Raw genomic sequence first — 22345 nt, 5'->3', positions numbered from 1 at the left:
TAAATGAATGAATCATGAATGGATGAAAACTGAAGTGTCTAATTTTCAGTTTTGAAACTCTGAAGTGTCTAATTTTCTCTACATAGGGCTTAATGCCTGGCGTGCTGCAATCCATGGTGTCACAAAAAGTCGGACATGATTGAGCGACTGAACTAAAATGAGGGCTAATGCATCAGTTACAGTGATCTTAAAAATAATAGATTTGTATTGTACTCTGTTCTTAGAAAATGTCTGTAAAATTATATTAACACAATGAATCTTAAAATTAAAAATAACAAAAAGGAAACCCTCTATTCTACATGAATAAAATAAGATTTTGTGAGGTTAACTGCTCAAGACAACACCTAATATACGGTAATGCTAGAGTGGAGCCCACACTCCAAATGAATGGGTTAGAGATGAGTCTCCTGTTAGGCTAGGGCCAGGGGACCTAGTGTGGGATGAGAAAGGATGGGTTGGGGAGCTGCATACAAAGCCCTTCCCTTTCTCATTCAGTTGCAGAGGGGAGAGTGAAGAGAGACCTTACAATTAGGCCATTAAAAGGAGAAACTACCAGGATGTAAAAAATGTTGGGGAGTCAGTATCTGTCAGTCAATACCTAGGAGAGGAAACATTTTGGGTTTAGGCAGCTTGTGGATTAAATGGCAGCATTTAATGTTTTTAAATTTATTTTTAATTGGAGGATAATTGCTTTACAATGTTGTGTTGGTTTCTGCCGTACAAGACTGTGAATTAGCTGTTCAGTTCAGTTCAGTCACTCAGTCGTGTCCGACTCTTTGCGACCCCATGAATTGCAGCATGCCAGGCCTCCCTGTCCATCACCAACTCCCAGAGTTCACTCAAACTCATGTCCATTGAGTCGGTGATGCCATCCAGCCATTTCATCCTCTGTCGTCTCCTTTTCCTCCTGCCCCCAATCCCTCCCACCATCAGAGTCTTTTCCAATGAGTCAACTCTTCACATGAGGTGGCCAAAGTACTGGAGTTTCAGCTTTAGCATTGGTCCTTCCAAAGAACACCCAGGACTGATCTCCTTTAGAATGGACTGGTTGGATCTCCTTGCAGTCCGAGGGACTCTCAAGAGTCTTGTCCAACACCACAGTTCAAAAGCATCAATTCTTCGGTGCTCAGCCTTCTTCACAGTCCAACTCTCACATCCATACATGACCACAGGAAAAACCATAGCCTTGACTAGACGGACATTTGTTGGCTAAGTAATGTCTCTGCTTTTCAATATGTTGTCTAGGTCAGTCATAACTTTCCTTCCAAGGAGTAAGTATCTTTTAATTTCATGGCTGCAGTCACCATCTGCAGTGATTTTGAAGCCCAGAAAATAAAGTCTGACACTGTTTTCACTGTTTCCCCATCTATTTCCCATGAAATGATGGGTGAATTAGCTGTAAGTATACATATATCCCTTCCCTCTTGAACCTTCCCACCACCCTCCATCCCACCCCTACAGGTTGTCACAGAATATGGGGTTGAGCTCCTGGTGTTATACAGCAACTTCCCACTAGATCATCTACATATGGTAGTGCATATGTTTTAAATAGCATTCAATCTGAAGTTGTAAGTGATCACTTGGGAAAGTCTCTGCTTGTTTTGTCACTAAAGTTTCCATTTTTCTATTGATGTATAAATGTCTATGACTTATTTATACCTTTATCAGCCATTACAAAGGTGAAATTGTTACCTTTTCAGTATTAAAGATTTTATCGTTTTGTATTTTAGCATTTGTGTTACTATGTCATATATATCTATTAAATGAATACATATTAATACTTATATATCTTACTATGAAAATCTATAAAGAATGATGTATACACAGGCCTGATAACATAATTATATTATAATCAGCATTATTTGGGGGAGTAGTTGAAAAACTGATTTGGAGAGAAAAGTTCTGAATTTGCCGAGTCACTTTAGGGGTACTATAAATAAAATCCAGGTATCCAGATTATTTTTGTGCTACAGGCTAAACCTGGTCTAATCAAAATCATTTGCTTTAGTAAAAGAGGTATTCAACACAGTTCAACAGATTCTACCATCCAGTATATGTTAGGGAATATTTTTTACTAAAGAGTTATTTAATATAATTACTTTGGTTATATTCATTACTCTATTTTTAAAAACTGTTATTATAATACTATCTGAAATTAAGAATAAATATTATACGGTATTAGGTGGCCAGGCTAAGAATAAACATTCCTCTGAAATTGTGCTTTAATCAATACGTGAGCTGCTTTTATTTCATCTAGTTTTCTACTGCATAAGATTTATGGAACTTTTAGTTGTATGTTTCAAAATATATGACTTTGAACTAATGAACACTATTTGGTGTTTCTACTTTGTACCAATATTATATGTATTGTATTACTTGTTTTCAGTCTCTTCGGTAACATCTTCAGGGATAGAAGGGAAAAAAGTAACTAACATTTCTAGAGTTTTTCCTTTGCATTTTTAAATCATCTCTATAACTTTCCATGTTAGGCACTGTCCATACCATTTTAGGACAAAGCAGCTGAGACTACAGGAGGTTAGAAATTTGGCTAGGTTGGCTAGTAAGTAAAACAACCAAGGTTAGAGCCCCTTTTTCTTCCTGAGTCCCACATTCTTGTTCTTTCTATATACCTTTGCTCATCACTCTAATTGTCAAAAAAATTCTGGAAGATAATTTTAGAAAATATTCTAGAAGTCTTTTCTCTTTTAATTGAATCTCATTTCTTATTATCCATTTTCCAAGATGAAATCATATGATATATATATATATATATATATATACTTATATTTAGTATTAACATCACCAAATTACCCTCCTTAACCTGTAGGTTAAACATCTTGAATGTCTTTACCCTCTCCTTACAGAATCAATTATTAATTCCTTTACTTTTATTTATTAAGGAAAACAGAAAAATGTGTTCCTCCATCCCCAGTTAAAAGCACAGCCATTAATGTCACTTAATGGCAGGAACCCATTTCTACAAGCAATATTTATCTTGACAGATGTCAGGAAAAGTGATGATGTGAATGAGGAACTAGTCGAACAGTAAATACTTTCTTTGTCACTGAGGAAATGAATGCAAGTTTTCACTGAAATATATGAGGAAGAAATGATTTTAGAAGAGATTCTATTCAAATATGATTTTTTCTATAGTTGTATACTCTGTTTATTTCTAAGATACTTTGAGGGGCTTACAATAAGAATTTATATCATATATTTACAACATATTTTGACAGTTAATAAAAGTAAAAGAGAAAAAGCCATTCTGAATGGGAAGGGAGAAATTTGGGGTCAAGACCCGCTTGCTAGAATCTGTTCAGTTTCGCAGAACTTGCAGCATTTAGGATGAAAAACATGTTCTCAAAGTGACAATGGATACTTTCTCTTGGTGTTCCACAAGAAACAGAACAAATGAAATAAGTGTCATAACTTTCAAACACCTGACCTTAAAAAAAATGTTTTCTCATTAAGTGTTCCTAAACAATGTAGGAAACATGTTAAGGGTGTGTTACCTACAATTTATCTAACTGCATGAAGTAGAGTTCACCACATTTTTGTCTCAGTTCATTTCAGTCACTCAGTTGTGTCCCACTCTTTGCGACCCCATGGACTGTAGCACGCCAGGCCTCCCTGTCCATCACCAACTCCCGGAGTTTACCCAAACTCATGTCCATTGAGTCGGTGATGCCATCCAACCATCCCATCCTCTGTCGTCCCCTTCTCCTCCTGTCTTCAATCTTTCCCAACATCAGGGTCTTTTCAATGAGTCACCTCTTCGCATGAGGTGGCCAAAATATTGGAGTTTTAGCTTCAACATGAGTCCTTCCAATGAACACTCTGGACTGATCTCCTTTAGGATGGACTGGCTGGATTTCCTTGCAGTCCAAGGGACTCTCAAGAGTCTTCTCCAACACCACAGTTCAAAAGCCTCAATGCTTCAGCACTCAGCTTTCTTTATAGTCCAATGCTCACATCCATACATGATTACTGGAAAAACAATAGCCTTGACTAGATGGACCTTTGTTAGCAAAGTAATGTCTCTGCTTTTTAATATGTTGTCTAGGTTGGTCATAACTTTCCTTCCCAGGAGTAAGCGTCTTTTAATTTCATGTTTGCAGTCACCATCTGCAGTGATTTTTGGACTCCCTCCCAAAATAAAGTCAGCCATTGAAATAAAGTCAGTTTCCACTGTTTTCCCATCTATTTGCCATGAAGTGATGGGGCTGGATGCCATGATCTTAGTTTTCTAAATGTTGAGCTTTAAGCCAGCTTTTCCACTCTCTTTCACTTACATCAAGAGGCTCTTTAGTTCTTCTTACTTTCTGCCATAAGGGTGGTGTCATCCGATATCTGAGATTATTTGTATTTCTCCCGGCAATCTTGATTCCAGCTTGTGCTTCCTCCAGCCTAGTACATCATTTCTCATGATGTACTCTGCATAGAAGTTAAATAAGCAGGGTGACAATATACAGCCTTGACAATATACATATTCCTTTTCCTATTTGGAACCAGTCTGTTGTCCCATGTCCAGTTCTAACTGTTGCTTCCTGACCTGCATACAGATTTCTCAAGAGGCAGGTCAGGTGGTCTGGTATTCCCATCTCTTGAAGAATTTTCCACTGTTTATTGTGATCCACACAGTCAAAGGCTTTGGCATAGTCATAAAGCAGATATAGATGTTTTTTCCTGGAACTCACTTGCTTTTTTGATGATCCAGCCAATGTTAAGCAATTTGATCTCTGGTTCCTCTGCCTTTTCTAAAACCAGCTTGAACATCTGGAAGTTCACAGTTCTTATATTGCTGAAGCCTGGCTTGGAGAATGTTGAGCATTAATTTGCTAGCATGTGTGAGCGACTGAACTGAACTGAACTGAGATGAATGCAATTGTGTGGTAGTTTGAACATTCTTTGCCATTGCCTTTCTTTGGGATTGGAATGAAAACTGACCTTTTCTAGTCCTGTGGTCACTGCTGAGTTTTCCAAATTTGCTGGCATATTGAGTGCAGCACTTTCCCAGCATTATCTTTTAGGATTTGAACTAGCTCAATTGGAATTCTATCATTTCCACTAGCTTTGTTCATAGTGATGCTTCCTACGGCCCACTTGACTTCACATTCCAGAATGTCTGGTTCTAGGTGAGTGATCACACCATCGTGATCATCTGGATCTTTTTTGTACAGTTCTTCTGTTTATTCTAGTCACCTCTTGTTAATATCTTCTGCTTCTGTTAGGTCCATGCCATTTCTCCCCTTTATCGAGCCCACCTTTGTATGAAATGTTCCCTTGGTATCTCTAATTTTCTTGAAGAGACCTCTAATCTTTCCCATTCTATTGTTTTCCTCTATTTCCTTGCACTGATCACTAAGGAAGGCTTTCTTTTCTCTTCTTGCTATTCTTTGGAACTCTGTACTCAAATGGATATATCTTTCCTTTTCTCCTTTGCTTTTTGCAGTTCCCCTTTATTTGATATACCACATGTGAGCACAGGAGTGCAATCTCAAATAAAGATTACAGAATGTTTTTTAAAAAAATTGGTGTACCTTATTTCATCATGGTTAAGTTTTTTTCAGAATTCAGCTTTGAACCAGACAAAACCATTAAAAAAATCTCAAAAAGGAAGCTTCAGTGATTTCATTGGTGCTCATGCTGCTAAGTCGTTTCAGTTGTGTCCGACTCTGTGCGACCCCATAGACGGCAGCCCACCAGGCTCCCCCATCCCTGGGATTCTCCAGGCAAGAACACTGGAGTGGGTTGCCATTTCCTTCTCCAATGCATGAAAGTGGAAAGTGGAAAGTGAAAGTGAAGTCCCTCAGTTGTGTCCGACTCTTAGCGACCCCATGGACTGCAGCCTACCAGGCTCCTCCATCCATGGGATTTTCCAGGCAACAGTACTGGAGTGGGGTGCCATTGCCTTCTCCATTGGTGCTCATATTACCCGTCAAATTAAATTCAGGATTATTTAATATGATCTGGCTCTAACTCTTATTCCTTTTATGACCTGCTCCTAACTTTGATCCCTTTTTGTACTCTGTTTTAGCAAAACAAAATTTTAAAAAATAACATAAGCCAAAAAAAAAAAAATAGAACAAAAAACCCCTCAAAATAACCCACTTTCTGAAATGATAAAATCATTGAAAAGAAATAAAAAACACTAATCAGGGCTAATGGCTAAAATCAAGACTCAATATTATATGCAGCCTCATTATCTAGTTTAATTAGTAGGTTCTTAATGATCTAATCATAAAACTCCCTTCCCTCTCTGGTGGATATAAAGATCCCTCACCAAATAGCACTCCTTATAAAGTGATCTGGGCTTCCCTGGTGGCTTAGATGGTAAAGAATCTGCCCGAGACCCCGGTTCAATCCCTAGGTTGAGAAGATCCTCTGGAGACATAATGGTAACCCACAACAATATTTTTGCCTGGAGAATCCCCATGGACAGAGCAGCCTGGGTGGGCTAAAGTTCATGGGGTTGCAAAGAGGCAGATATGACTGAGCGATTCATACCTCCACTTTTCATCAAGGGGATCTAGTCCAATTTCTGCTTATCCCTGAGCAGGTGGGACTCGGTTTCCTCCAAGTCTATACAATTATTCAACCAAGCCAATCACATCTTCCTGAAAGAACCAGGGGGCACTCCAACTTTGATACTGAAATGCTGTCCTTGCAGAACTGTTTATCCTATTCCCGAGTACAACCCTGATATGGCCTCTATATTTTAGGGAAATAAAGAACATCATGGCAGCATTTTTTCACTGTGGTATTGTAGTATTGTTTATAATATTGAAAAGGGGACTTCCCTGGTGGCACAGACAATAAAGCGTCTGTCTACAATGCGGGAGACCCGGGTTCAATCCCAGGGTTGGGAAGATCCCCTGGAGAAGGAAATGGCAATCCACTCCAGGACTATTGCCTGGGAAATCACATGTACAGAGGAGCCTGCTAGGCTACAGTCCACAGGGTCACAAAGAGTCAGACACAACTGAGCGACTTAACTCACTATTGTAGTATTGTTTATAATATTGAAAATGGGAAGTCAGCACAAATGTTTAGCAACTGAGGAATGGTGGATATAGATGATTAAATATCTATAAATATAATAAAAATAATTAAATTTATCTTATGAAGATCTTTTGATGTGACAGGAAAACGTCTTTGTTAGGTAATTTATCAGATCAGATCAGATCAGTCGCTCAGTCGTGTCCGACTCTTTGCGACCCCATGAATCGCAGCACGCCAGGCCTCCCTGTCCATCACCAACTCCCAGAGTTCTCTCAGACTCACGTCCATTGAGTCAGTGATGCCATCCAGCCATCTCATCCTCTGTCGTCCCCTTCTTCTCTTGCCCCCAATCCCTCCCAGCATCAGAGTCTTTTCCAATGAGTCAACTCTTCGCATGAGGTGGCCAAAGTACTGGAGTTTCAGCTTTAGCACCATTCCTTCCAAAGAAATCCCAGGGCTGATCTCCTTCAGAATGGACTGATTGGGTCTCCTTGCAGTCCAAGGGACTCTCAAGAGTCTTGTCCAACAACACAGTTCAAAAGAATCAATTCTTCGGCGCTCAGCCTTCTTCACAGTCCAACTCTCACATCCATACATGACCACAGGAAAAACCATAGCCTTGACTAGACGGACCTTTGTTGGCAAAGTAATGTCTCTGCTTTTCAATATGCTATCTAGGTTGGTCATAACTTTCCTTCCAAGGAGTAAGCGTCTTTTAATTTCATGGCTGCAGTCGCCATCTGCAGTGATTTTGGAGCCCAGAAAAATAAAGTCTGACACTGTTTCCACTGTTTCCCCATCTATTTTCCATGAAGTGATGGGGCTGGATGCCATGATCTTCGTTTTCTGAATGTTGAGCTTTAAGCCAACTTTTTCACTCTCCTCTTTCACTTTCATCAAGAGGCTTTTCAGTTCCTCTTCACTTTGTGCCATAAGGGTGGTGTCATCTGCATATCTGAGGTTATTAATATTTTTCCCAGCAATCTTGATTCCAGCTTGTGTTTCTTCCAGTCCAGCGTTTCTCATGATGTACTCTCCATAGAAGTTAAATAAGCAGGGTGACGATATACAGACTTGACGTACTCCTTTTCCTATTTGGAACCAGTCTGTTGTTCCATGTCCAGTTCTAACTGTTGCTTCCTGACCTGCATACAAATTTCTCAAGAGGCAGAACAGGTGGTCTGGTATTCCCATCTCTTGAAGAATTTTCCAGTTTATTGTGATCCACACAGTCACAGGCTTTGGCATAGTCAACAAAGCAGAAATATATGCTTTTCTGGAACTCTCTTGCTTTTTCCATGGTCCAGCAGATGTTGGCAATTTGATCTCTGGTTCCTCTGCCTTTTCTAAAACCAGCTTGAACATCAGGAAGTTCACAGTTCACATATTACTGAAGCCTGGCTTGAGAATTTTGAGCATTACTTTACTACCATGTGAGATGAGTGCAACTGTGTGGTAGTTTGAGCATTCTTTGGGATTGCCTTTCTTTGGGATTGGAATGAAAACTGACCTTTTCCAGTCCTGTGGCCACTGCTGAGTTTTCCAAATTTGCTGGCATACTGAGTGCAGCACTTTCACAGCATCATCTTTCAGGATTTGGAATAGCTCAACTGGAATTGTATCACCTCCACTAGCTTTGTTCGTAGTGATGCATTCTTTTTTTTAAATTTAATTTTATTTTTTAACTTTACAATATTGTATTGGTTTTGTCATATATCCAAATGAATCCGCCACAGGTTTACATGTGTGATGCTTTCTAAGGCCCACTTGACTTCACATTCCAGGATGTCTGGCTCTAGGTGAGTGATCACACCATCATGATTATCTGGGTCATGAAGATCTTTTTTTGTACAGTTCTTCTGTGTATTCTTGCCATCTCTTCTTAATATCTTCTGCTTCTGTTAGGTCCATACCATTTCTGTCCTTTATCGAGCCCATCTTTGCATGAAATGTTCCTTTGGTATCTCTGATTTTCTTGAAGAGATCTCTAGTCTTTCCCATTCTGTTGTTTTCCTCTATTTCTTTCCATTGATCGCTGGAGAAGGCTTTCTTACCTCTTCTTGCTATTCTTTGGAACTCTGCATTCAGATGTTTATATCTTTCCTTTTCTCCTTTGCTTTTTGTTTCTCTTCTTTTCACAGCTATTTGTAAGGCCTCCCCAGACAGCCATTTTGCTTTTTTGCATTTCTTTTCCATGGGGATGGTCTTGATCCCTGTCTCCTGTACAATGTCACGACCTCATTCCATAGTTCATCAGGCACTCTATCTATCAGATCTAGGCCCTTAAATCTATTTCTCACTTCCACTGTATAATCATAAGGGATTTGATTTAGGTCATACCTGAATGGTCTAGTGGTTTTCCTTACTTTCTTCAATTTAAGTCTGAATTTGGCAATAAGGAGTTCATGGTCTGAGCCACAGTCAGCTCCTGGTCTTGTTTTTGCTGACTGTATAGAGCTTCTCCATCTTTGGCTGCAAAGAATATAATCAATCTGATTTCGGTGTTGACCATCTGGTGATGTCCATGTACAGAGTCTTCTCTTGTGTTGTTGGAAGAGGGTGTTTGTTATGACCAGTGCATTTTTTTGGCAAAACTCTATTAGTCTTTGCCCTGCTTCATTCCGTACTTCAAGGCCAAATTTGCCTGTTACTCCAGGTGTTTCTTGACTTCCTACTTTTGCATTCCAGTCCCCTATCATGAAAAGGACATCTATTTTGGGTGTTAGTTCTAACAGTCCAGGTTCGATGCACGATACTGGATGCTTGGGGCTGGTGCACTGGGACGACCCAGAGGGATGGAATGGGGAGGGAGGAGGGAGGAGGGTTCAGGATGGGGAACACATGTATACCTGTGGCAGATTCATTTTGATATTTGGCAAAACTAATACAATTATGTAAAGTTTAAAAATAAAATAAAATTAAAAATAAAATAAAATAAAAGGTCTTGTAGGTCTTCATAGAACTGTTCAACTTCAGCTTCTTCAGCATTACTGGTTGGGGCATAGACTTGGATTACTGTGATATTGAATGGTTTGCCTTGGAAACGAACAGAGATCATTCTGTCGTTTTTGAGATTGCATCCAAGTACTGCATTTTGGACTCTTGTTGCCCATGATGGCTACTCCATTTCTTCTGAGGGGATTCCTGCCCGCAGTAGTAGATACAATGGTCATCTGAGTTAAATTCACCCATTCCAGTCCATTTCAGTTTGCTGATTCCTAGAATGTCGACATTCACTCTTGCCATCTCTTGTTTGACCACTTCCAATTTGCCTTGATTCATGGACCTGACATTCCAGGTTCCTATGCAATATTGCTCTTTACAGCATCAGACCTTGCTTTTACCACCAGTCACATCCACACCTGGGTATTCTTTTTTATACCTATATACAAAATACGTATGTAAACTACTTTACAATATGCTCCTAACATTTACTGTGTGTACCTGGGTATAAAGAAGAAAGGAAAGAAAGAGAGTGTAAATTTTCAGATTATGACAGTTTTCATTTTTATCTTTATAGTTTTCACTACTCCTATAATTTACTGAGGATCTCTCTATCTATTCATCCATCCATCCATCCAGCTATCTATATATACATGACACACACATAGTCATTTCACATACACATACAAAGAAGAGAGTTGAAAATGATACATGTATTTAGAAGACCAGATGGGAGATTTGCCTTTTAGATTTTTAAGAAGAAAGAGAAATGAAAATCTTCATGAGAAAATGGGGAAAGATATAGTCTCTATCTCCCATTAATATATTCTTTGAACAAATGAAGATACGTAGTATAAAAATTGTGTGTACGTACATGTACCCATGGTTTGTGACTTATTTTAACTTTCAAGAGACAATCTCATGTATTCAATGTTCACTATGGATTAGCTCTACTTCTTCAAATATCTTGCAAATTCTTGGAAGTAGAATTGTTACCCCAGGCTTTTTGCATATCTGCCTCATATCTAGGTTGAGGTTGAGTTTACATTCAACATGAGCTATTTACTTTTACAGTGGGAAAGTGAAAGATTTGTTTATTTTAATTGTGCTTTCTGTAATTCTATATTATTTGGAAAATTTTTCAAGTAAGTTTAACAGTTATAAAAGGTAGCTAAATTTTTGTTCCAGTATTTTTATTGACTATGGAATATATTCCATGGGGGTATTTTTCTAAACTAATCTGCTGATTATAATATGATATCTTCAAGAAAGACTAAACAAGATAGAACTATTATTACCATCTGAAGGTTCCATCTAAAGTCTGAATGCAACTATCTATCTAAATCACCTCTACTTTAAATTTGTGGGTTTTCATTGCAAACACTTGTTAGTAAGAAAGAAAAAGAAGAATGGTATCAGTATTTGGTGGAATTGGTTATAGTTTCAAATTATTTCAGAAGCAAAGGAAAAAATATGCAAGTGTACAGTGAACAATATAACTATGTTCATATCTTTCTAACTTAATTGAGATTTTCATTTCCTTTCTTAGGATTTTACAGCCATAATTTCTTTGGTTGCATATTGGGACAATATAATGACCCTAACCCTAAGCTATGTAAATAAGGTCATTGTCACAAATGTAACCATTTCCATTAAAAAATTATTGAAATATAAACCAGAATGAATATGAGGGTATGTATGCATGTATGTAAACTCTTTATCCTCTTTCAAATATGAAAACATAATTCATTCAATACCTCTTCATATTGCCAGGATTTGAGAGTTCCATTTGTGAAGAGAAGAAAGTGCAGTCTCATCAGCTAGTGTTTGCTTTACAAGCTGTTCTTAAATACTTCTGCTCACCTTTCTGAAATTTTAGGCCAATAAAAATCCTTCCAATGAGTTTTAGAGGGGAAGAGAGGAAGGGATTCTATAACAGGCAGGCTTAGGGTAGAATCCCTGCATCACTCACAACTAGTCACTGATGTTCTTCAGGAACAAAGCAGGGATGTCTCCTCTCACTACTCTGCTCAGTATTATACCACAGGTTTTAGAAAGTACAATAAGGATAAGAAATTTATACAAATGTATCCCCATTGGAATGGAAGAAGTAAAGCTGTCTTTATTTGTAGACAACATAATCTTGCTTGTAGAAAACCCTAAGGATTCCACACACAAAAAAACAACAACAAAAAAAACCTATCAGAACTAAAAACACTAGTAAGATTATAAACTAAAAGGTCAATGTACAAAAATCAAATGCATTTTTATAAAATGGTAGTGAATAATCTCAAACTGAAATTAAGAAAGCAATTCCATTCTTGGATACATGTGTACGTATGGCCGAGTCCTTTTGCGTCCACCTGAAACTGTCACTACATTGTTAACTGGCTATACTACAATATAAAATAAAAAGCTTAAAAAAAGGCAAAAAAAATCATTGAATCTTATACTCATCATGAGTGAAACTTATAAGATGGAAATTATATCTCAATAAAGCTGTTAAAAAAACCAATTCCATTCTCAATAGCACCAAGAAGAACAGAATAATTTGGAAGACATTAAACAAAGAAATTCTAGTTTTGTACTGGAAACTATAAAACTGTACTGAAAAATTAAAGGATGCCTCAGTAAAGGTAGAAATATTACACATACATGAATTAGAAGATTCAGGGTTGGTAAGATAGCAGTTCTTTTCAAATTGATCTGTAGTTTCAATGTGGCCCCTATAATAATCCCAGTAAGTTGATACTAAAAAATGTGGAAATTAAAAGAATCTAGAGTAGCCAAACAATTTAAAAAAAATTTGGAGTAATTATATTATTATATTTCAAAACTTAATATGAAGCTACAGAGTACACAAAAGAGTGTAACAGTTAGGCATTTAATCAAACAGAACAGAATTGAGATTCCAGAAATAAATTCTTGTATTAATGGTAGATGGATTTTTGATAAAGAAACCAAGGCAATTCAATGGGGGATTTGTTTTCTTTAACGAAAGGTGCTTGTACAACTAAATATTCATTAGTGGTTCAAAAAAATGAACTTGGATATCAACATCATACCATATACACAAATAGGTACAAAATAGGTAACTGACCTGAATTTTTAAAGTATATAAATATAAGAGAAATTTTCTGGTATAAAACCTCTCAGAGAAAATCTTTTTGACCTCGGAATAGTTCTTAATACACTATCAGCAGCATGGTTCACAAACTAAAAATAACAATAAATTGAATTCTATTAAAATGTAAATTTTTCCTTTAAAATACACCTTTAAGAAAATAAAAAGACAAGACAAAAACTAGAAGGAAATAGATGCACTCCATGTAATTTATAAGAGACACATTCAAAATATATAAAGAAATCTTACAACTCTGTATGAAGACAAAGAATCCAAATGAATAATGGAAAAAAATTCTTAATAAATATTTTACCAAAGAATATGTATGCTTTGACTTTAACCACCTAAAAATATGCTCATAGCTCAGTTGGTAAAGAATCCGCCAGTAATGCAGGAGAACCTGGTTTGATTCCTGGGTCGGGAAGATCTCCTGGAGAAGGGAAAGGTTGCCCACTCCAGTACTCTAGTCTGGAGAATTCCATGCAGTATTCTTGGGCTTCCCTGGTGGCTCAGCTGGTAAAGAATCTGCCTGCAATGCAGGAGACCTGGGTTTGATTCCCGGTTTGGGGAGATCCCCTGGAGAAGGGAAAGGTTGCCCACTCCAGTACTCTGGTCTGGAGAATTCCATGGACTGTATAGCCCACTGGGTCGCAAAGAGTTGGACACAACTGAGCAACTTTCACTTTCACTCTCATCATAGGTCATTAGGAAAATTCAAGTTAAAACAACACACTATCATCCACACTCACCCCAAAAGACAGACATTACCAAGTGCTGGCAAAGGCATAGAGAAAGTAGAATCCTTAGACACTGTTGGTAAGAATAGAATATGGTACCTTCACCTTGGAAAACTATCTGGCAACTTCTTAAATAGTTAAAAAGAAACTCACCATGTAACTGAGCAATTCCATTTCTAGGACATCATAGAAAAATATCATATGTTCAAAGTAAAACTTGTGGGCAAATTTTAAGTGAAACCACAAAAAACCCAATGGATAAATAAATATAGAGAATTCAAACAATGGAGTACTTCTTAACAATGAAAAGAACAAACATCTGATACACGCTACAACATATATAAACCTAAAAAGTACTGGTAATTGAAAGGGGTCAGATGTCAAAACTGAAACTGTACAATTTAATTTATATGAAGAACCCAGAAAGGGTAGTCTCAGAGACAGAAAGTAAACTTCCTGCCCTGTGGCCGGGAGAGAAATGCTGGAAGTGGCTATTGCTATCACACTCAAGGGAACTTTTTGTAGTGTTTGAAATGTTCCAAAACAAGATTGTCCTGACAGTCACACAACTCCACAAATTTATAAAAGTCATTTATAACATGCACATTCACGATATAAGTTATACCACCAAGTTCCGTCCATGGAACTTTCCAGGCAAGAGTACTGGAGTGGGTTGCCATTTCCTTCTCCAGGGGATCTTCCCGACCCAGGGATCAAGCCCTGGTCTCAGCCATTGCAGGCAGATGCTTTACCATCTGAGCCATCAGGGATGCCCCATACCACAATAAATTGTTAAAATAATAATTTTAAAAGGGCTGTCCACATTTGGTATTCCTACCAACTCAGATCCAGTGAGATCTGTTACATTTGTTTCTTGTTTCTAAAAGCTTATGAAGATGGTGGCCTAAAGAGGTACAGAAAATGAGCCACTATATCCAGAGAAGACACTGCTATCTTTTGAAACTAACCATTCTTAATGTTCTTCACTATTACACTTCCTAATTCGTCTTTCTAACCTTGCAGATGGAGCCAGTCCATTATGGAACTTTAATATAAGCAAATATCCTTTTTAAATTCAGAAGAATTTCTCTGACTTGTTTTGAACAGCTGTGTTTCTGAAGATGTTAAGATGGAGTTCTAAATAAAAAAGAAAGAGACTCACTTCTTGAGTATTACATTTTATCTTTTTTCTGATAATTTCTAAGAGAAAATAACATTCTTTTGATTGTACACTAAGGATAAGATTTTGTGTCAGGTTCACTTGCAATTATGTGAGATATAGAGAGCTGATCTTATTTTAAGGATGAGTGTACTCATTCTCAAAATTTAAATAAGTGATAGAGCTGAACTCCAATTCAGGACTTTCTGATTCTAAAACTCATGTCCTATTTTATCCATTTCACTGCTTTGTGCTTGGGTGACTGAAGGTTTTCAGAACCGTTGTACAGTTGTTGATCAGCACCTATAAGTATATCTTTGAAGTTTACAGTCAAAATTAAATGATCTATTTGCTTAAAGTTACTGACCACTTAACAGAAGACTGTATGCATGTATTTCCCTCTGCATACATCATAAAATAGTATAAAAAAAGGTACACATGTGTATGTGTGCACACACCTATACATATACACAGATGTCTATGAACAATCGAGTTTTGTAAATTCCCTTACTTTGTCTCAATTGTTCCTTAAGTTTTACTATAGTTCAGTTCAGTTCAGTCGCTCAGTCGTGTCCGACTCTTTGCGACCCCATGAACCACAGCACGCCAGGCCTCCCTGTCCATCACCAACTCCTGGAGTCCACCCAAACCCACATCCATTGAGTTGGAGATGCCATTCAACCAACTCATCCTCTGTCATCCCCTTCTCCTCCTGCCCTCAATCTTTCCCAGTGAGTCTTTTCCAGTGAGTCAGCTCTTTGCATCAGGTGGCCAAAGTATTGGAGTTTTATTCACATTTCAGATTCTCCTATTAAAGCGTGAATAACCTGTATATCAAGGTCTTTGCTGGATTCATTCTAGTAACCCAGCAACTAATACAATATAAATCACACTACGGGTGTTCTGTGAATGAATATTAATGAATAAAAATTTAAAATGTACTTAATATGAGTTTAAAAGCAGTTATAAAATATAATTTATTTTAATAAGTTTTTGTATAGGAAGGAAAAAAAGCTTAGAATTTTTTTCACTTATTCTATAAAGATTCTTAGAGAAGTATTTCACAAACATTTTGGCATCAAGGAGCCATTTATATTTTTAACATTATTGAGGACCTCAAAGAGCTATCGTTTATATCAGTTATAATTTTGAATATTTTTTATATATAGACTAAAACTGAATTTATTTATTAAAGAATTTAAAGTATTAATAAACTCATTCCATGTTAAAACAAATCATTTTTTAAAATGCATTTTAAAAACAAAACATTTAAGAGAAAGGTGGTATTGTTTTACATTTTTGCAAAAATGTTTGATTTGAATTAAATAGAAGACAGTTGAATTCTCTTATCTGCTCTGTATACAATCTGTTGGGATGTCACACATCATGTAATCTCTGAAAAAATCTACTGTATATTCACAGAAAAATGAGAGTGCAAAAGGTAAATGTTACCTTTAGCATTACTATGAAAATAATTTTGACCTTGAAAACCCCCTGAAACAATCTTAAGAACCCTGAGGGTTCTCAGCTTAACACTCTGACAGCCATATAGTAGAAAGAATTAAAAAAATTTTTTTTTCTATTTCTGTATGTTGTTAATATTTTGAAATTATTTTGCTTTCAATAAGTATCAATAGAAATATGTTTTTTTCTGTGAAGTGTCCATGTTTCATACAATTCTTATAAAATAATTTAAGGTTAGACACAGAATGGTCTATTAAAACACTATAAAAGATATATTTTATTTCTCCTTTCAATGAGCTTTTATAACAAAAATGAAAATTCACTAATGACATTTCCCCCTCTGTTTGGGACAGCAGAAATACTACAATTTACTCTTTTCTCCTTCCTTGATTATATCCTCATCTTGTTTTACAAAGGCAGTTAAATTATTAGCTTAGATAGCTTTTTCCCTATTGACGAAGCCACTGGGCACTGCTGTTTTTCTCTAAACATGAGAGACAAACAGGAATTTAACTGTTAGGTAGTTAGAACAGGAAAAAGGAGTCTAGATTGGTGGTGGCTAAAAGACAAGGAAGGAAGAAGCTTGCAAAAATAGAACAAAGGAAGGTCTGAAGACCAGAGTGAGGACCTCAGGTAGAACAAACAGTGTTCCCCAGGAGTGCTGTTTGTTTTACCTGAGGTCCTCACTCCAGTCCTCAAACCTCCTTTGTTCTATTTTCACGGGCTTTTCCTTTCCTTGTCTTTTAGCCACCACCATTCTGGATTCCTTTTTCCTGTTCTAACTACCTAACATAACTATTTTCTATTATGCAAAGTTTCATACATATAAAAAAGTAGTGACAAGGCTGTAATAAACCCAGTGTAGTTAATCGTTCAGCTCCAAAGTAATCAAATTATGTCAATTCTGTTCCATCTATTTCTTCACCACTTTCTACATAGCTAATTGTGAAGCAAACTCCACACAAGACATTGTTTCATCTGTAAATATTTTAGTATGCATCTCTAAAAAACATACTCCATTTTTTCATGAAAATATTAACATAAAAATGACATGATAGCTAGAAAAACAGTAAAATCTTAGGATCATCAAATATTTAGTCACTCAAACTAAGCTTTTGGTAGACCAGCAAATAACAGAGATTAGCCAGGAGTATAAATTTTCTATGCCAGGGTTTGTCTGCCACTAACTTCAAACTGCTAGATGCTGTTTGGCAAATATTGCCATTTCTTGCTCTAATCTTGCATATAAATTTTTTTGTGTGTGAAATTGTTAGTGGCTCAGTCATGTCAGACTCTGCAACCCCCAGGACTATAGCCCACCAGAAACCTCTGTCCATTGGATTCTCCAGGCAAGAATACTGGAGTGGGTAGCAACTCCCTTCTTCAGGGGATCTTCCTGACCAAGGGAATGAACCTGGGTCTCCCACATTTTAGGCAGATTCTTTTTTTTTTTAAGATAAATTTATTTATTTTAATCGGAGGCTAATTACTTTACAATATCGTATTTGTTTTGCCATACATCAACATGAATCCGCCACGGGTGCACACGTGTTCCCGATCCTGAACCCTCCTCCCACAAGCTACCAGGGAAGTCCCATATACATGTATTTAAACCCCTTTGAAGCACTTAAGATTTATTTGAAGACAATACAAATTGTTCTAAAAAATTTAGTTTAGAATGAGATCAGGCTACTTTGGGATACAAAGAAAATACATTCAGAAGCAACGCAGGATAAATGTAATAAGTATGTTTATTATTATTTTGCTGCTGCTAAGTCACTTCAGTCGTGTCCAACTCTGTGCGACCCCATAGACGGCAGCCCACCAGGCTCCCCCATCCCTGGGATTCTCCAGGCAAGAATACTGGAGTGGGTTGCCATTTCCTTCTCCAATGCATGAAAGTGAAAAGTGAAAGGGAAGTCGCTCAGTCGTGTCCGACTCTTGGCGACCCCATGGACTACAGCCTACCAGGCTCCTCCATCCATGGGATTTTCCAGGCAAGAGTACTGGAGTGGGGTGCCATTGAAAAGGAGCATGCATAGAGATAATAATATACATTACTAGTATATAATGCAAAACTATAATCCTCTTTTCTCATTTTGCAAAGTCTACATATAGAAGAAACAAATTTTCAGACTAGAATAATTATAACAAGTCAATAGCTCTGATTTCTATTATTCTTATATTTTAAAATAAAATTATAATTTTTTCCTAATTGTAGTAAAATAAAACAAAAATTTCCCCTAACTGTAGCAAAAAAAAAAAAAACGATATAAGTTGCAAAAGAAAAATGATAAGGTTGAAGGGATAATTACTTTGACACAGAATATTAATACAAATAGAAAACATATTGACATAGAGCCCTGGTGATTTAGAAAAAATTGTTTGAAGATTTTTGCTGAAAAACATAATTTTGGCATTGCTAGAAAGTATGTTGTTTTGCTTTATGAGCTGGAGGGAACTGAAATAGCTTGCAGCAAGTTAATTATTTCTACAAAAAGAGTCCCTGGATTTTAAGACTCACCTCTGGACTGTTCATCAGTACTTAAAATACAGTTTGCATGTAATAAAATTATGAAAGTTTGAAATATCTGTCTCTGGCAGAAGAAAAACTATCCTATCTTAAAAGGAGAACATTGCACTCCTAATCAATTCATTCTCTATGAAAATAAAGGGAAAAAAGTTGCTCAAATCAAAACCTGTTCTAAAACCGTAGGGTCTAAAATCTGCAAAGAACAACAGCAAGTACACTGAAGAAATACCACTTTTTGTCCTCTGTTATATCAGTTCTTAAAGAAAAAAAAAAGTAACATATATGCTATGGTAGATATGCCATTGACATATATTCATATGTATTGATGAATATTTTCTGTTGATATACAGTGTCTATTTAACACAGAAAATGTACTTGAGTGAGAAAACAGGTAATATGCATACTCTGAAAATTTATTAACTTTCAAAAAATTTATACTTCTACCTCACAGATATAAACAAGAGAACTTTTAATAATCTAAATGCAATCTGAGATTTGGATTAGATCCTGGACCAGAAAAAAATTAGTGGGTCAGTTGGGAAACTCAAAATTTGGATAAGGCTTGTAGATATTTTAATACCATCATATTAATGTTGATTTCTGGTTTTGATCACTTTTTGTGGTTAGATGTTAACATTAGTAAAACTGGGTAAAGAGTGGGCAAAAGAACTGATCATTCTATTTTCTGAGAGTCCAAAGTTTTTTTCAAAATAACAAGTTTAAATTTTCTGTCATATGGTTAATTTAAAGAAGAACACAAACAAATAAACAAAAACTGAGCAAAACTGATAATGTTCAAGTTTACAAGGTATAAGGGAATTTATTCCTTAGTAAAATTTAAGTTAGTTTCTGTGTAAGAATGTTTTATGGTCCTATGACCATATTACTCAACAGTGCAATAATTATGGAGCATTTACCATTATGCACATCAAAAATGAAGATATAGAATGATCTAAATATAAATCATTTAGTAATGTATCATATTAATAATTATGGCATTATTTTTTTATATTTAAATATATAGCCTGATTATTTTTTGAAAATTTCCAATAGACAGTTTTTGACAGAAAAATGCATTTTCTTAAAATTAATGTCACCAGAGGGATGGTATGGGGAGGGAGGAGGGAGGAGGGTTCAGGATGGGGAACACATGTATACCTGTGAGGATTCATTTTGATATTTGGCAAAACTAATACAATTTTGTAAAGTTTAAAAATAAAATAAATTAAAAAAAATCCTCATTAAAAAAAAAATTTAATGTCACCTAAACAAATTCAAATACATACCTCAACCAGACATTAAAGTAAAAAGGACCAGATTATTTGATTTCTTTTACCTGAAACTGTGTGATCCTTAGAGTCTCTTGTTATTTTTATCCTTGCATGTGGAAAGATGTAGTGAACAGTTTTCCCATCCATCTGTATAATCTAAGACATACATAAGATATAGTGAAAAAGCAATGTTAAAGGGCAATATACATAATTATCTTTCTTCAAACTACAGTGATTCAACCAATGAAAACAGAAGATTCTCAAAAGATGACAATTTTAAGCATTTAATACCAAATAATGATATACTGTTTTCTGAGTTTATTATAGTCTTCATGTTTACAACCAGTTTCTCTTGCAAACTGATTTGTTGGGTTTGGAAAATCAATAAGCATATGTTAACACATAAGGATATCTATTACTATGGTATTACATAGAGAATGTATATGGAAAATCGACCTCTGCTGATTTTGTTTTTGGACAGCCTAGAAATAGAAAGGCATTTTTAATTTTCAGCCATCAAGCTCAAAGGGAGAAAAGACAAAGATCCTCCTACTCTGCATCTCTATCACTGTACCAGGAATGCATATTTCTGTTATGTTGATATCATTGTGGAATTTTGCTTCTGCTGAGCACATTTGCCAGAAGTTTTAGGATATACCTGATGCTGAGACTAATTCTGCATAAATAAATAAAGTCTTTGCTCATTTATTATTTTCTGAAGCCTTCTTTGTATGCAAAGGTATTATTTCTCATTTAATTCTGACACTCCTTCAGTTAGAAGAAACAACATTCAATGCCTTTGTTACAAGGCTGGGATTTCAATTCTCATTACTGAGACTTGAATATGAGAATACTATAGACTGTGTTATCGGTGTTTCCACCTGACAAAATGAGATTTTGGAAATAAAGGAAATTAGCAAATGCAAACTTCAGCTATATATTTTATGGAATTAGGCTTTCAAAAGAGATTTGTGAAATAATGAAAGACGGAAATAGTAAAATCTTTATAAAACTATATTAATAGGATTTTAATAGTATGAAATCTTGTATTCATCACTTTTGGAGAATTTTTAACTAGAATTAGATAAAACAAGGTTTAGTAAAGAGACATTTAATACTACCCATTTCAGAATGTGTTTAGGTAGTGTTTGGGTTTACTAAGATAATGTATGAAAAGGCAAAATGATAGGATACTGAAAGAGGAACTCCCCAGGTCAGTAGGTGCCCAATATGCTACTGGAGATCAGTGGAGAAATAACTCCAGAAAGAATGAAGGGATGGAGCCAAAGCAAAAACAATACCCAGCTGTGGATGTGACTGGTGATAGAAACAAGGTCTGAGGCTGTAAAGAGCAATATTGCATAGGAACCTGGAATGTCAGGTCCATGAATCAAGGCAAATTGGAAGTGGTCAAACAAGAGATGGCAAGAGTGAATGTCGACATTCTAGGAATCAGTGAACTAAAATGGACTGGAATGGGTGAATTTAACTCAGATGACCATTATATCTACTACTGTGGGCAGGAATCCCTCAGAAGAAATGGAGTAGCTATCATGGGCAACAAAAGAGTCCAAAATGCAGTACTTGGATGCAATCTCAAAAACGACAGAATGATCTCTGTTCGTTTCCAAGGCAAACCATTCAATATCACAGTAATCCAAGTCTATGCCCCAACCAGTAATGCTGAAGAAGCTGAAGTTGAACAGTTCTATGAAGACCTACAAGACCTTTTAGAACTAACACCCAAAATAGATGTCCTTTTCATGATAGGGGACCGGAATGCAAAAGTAGGAAGTCAAGAAACACCTGGAGTAACAGGCAAATTTGGCCTTGGAATAGGGAATAAAGAAGGGCAAAGACTAATAGAGTTTTGCCAAGAAAATGCACTGGTCATAGCAAACACCCTCTTCCACCAACACAAGAGAAGACTCTGTACATGGACATCACAAGATGGTCAACACCAAAATCAGATTGATTATATTCTTTGCAGCCAAAGATGGAGAAACTCTATACAGTCAGCAAAAACAAGACCGGGAGCTGACTGTGGCTCAGATCATGAAGTCGTGATTATCAAATTCAGACTGAAATTGAAGAAAGTGGGGAAAACCACTA

At 36.4% G+C, this 22345-nt stretch overlaps 1 protein-coding gene across 3 annotated transcripts in view; it reads right to left on the bottom strand.

Moving 5' to 3' along the window:
- Positions 1-22345, bottom strand: part of PCLO (piccolo presynaptic cytomatrix protein) — a 391256-nt gene that overhangs the window by 124528 nt on the left and 244383 nt on the right. For all 3 annotated transcript variants that reach the window (XM_025291036.3, XM_044946575.2, XM_045166378.1), the window contains exon 9: positions 20299-20389. In XM_025291036.3, the coding sequence (XP_025146821.3) occupies positions 20299-20389 (91 nt within the window). The remainder of the gene's footprint in view (positions 1-20298; positions 20390-22345) is intronic.

Source organism: Bubalus bubalis, chromosome 8, assembly GCF_019923935.1.
Source record: "Bubalus bubalis isolate 160015118507 breed Murrah chromosome 8, NDDB_SH_1, whole genome shotgun sequence".
NCBI lineage: Eukaryota > Metazoa > Chordata > Mammalia > Artiodactyla > Bovidae > Bubalus > Bubalus bubalis.
This window is presented reverse-complemented; position numbering and strand designations above follow the sequence as displayed.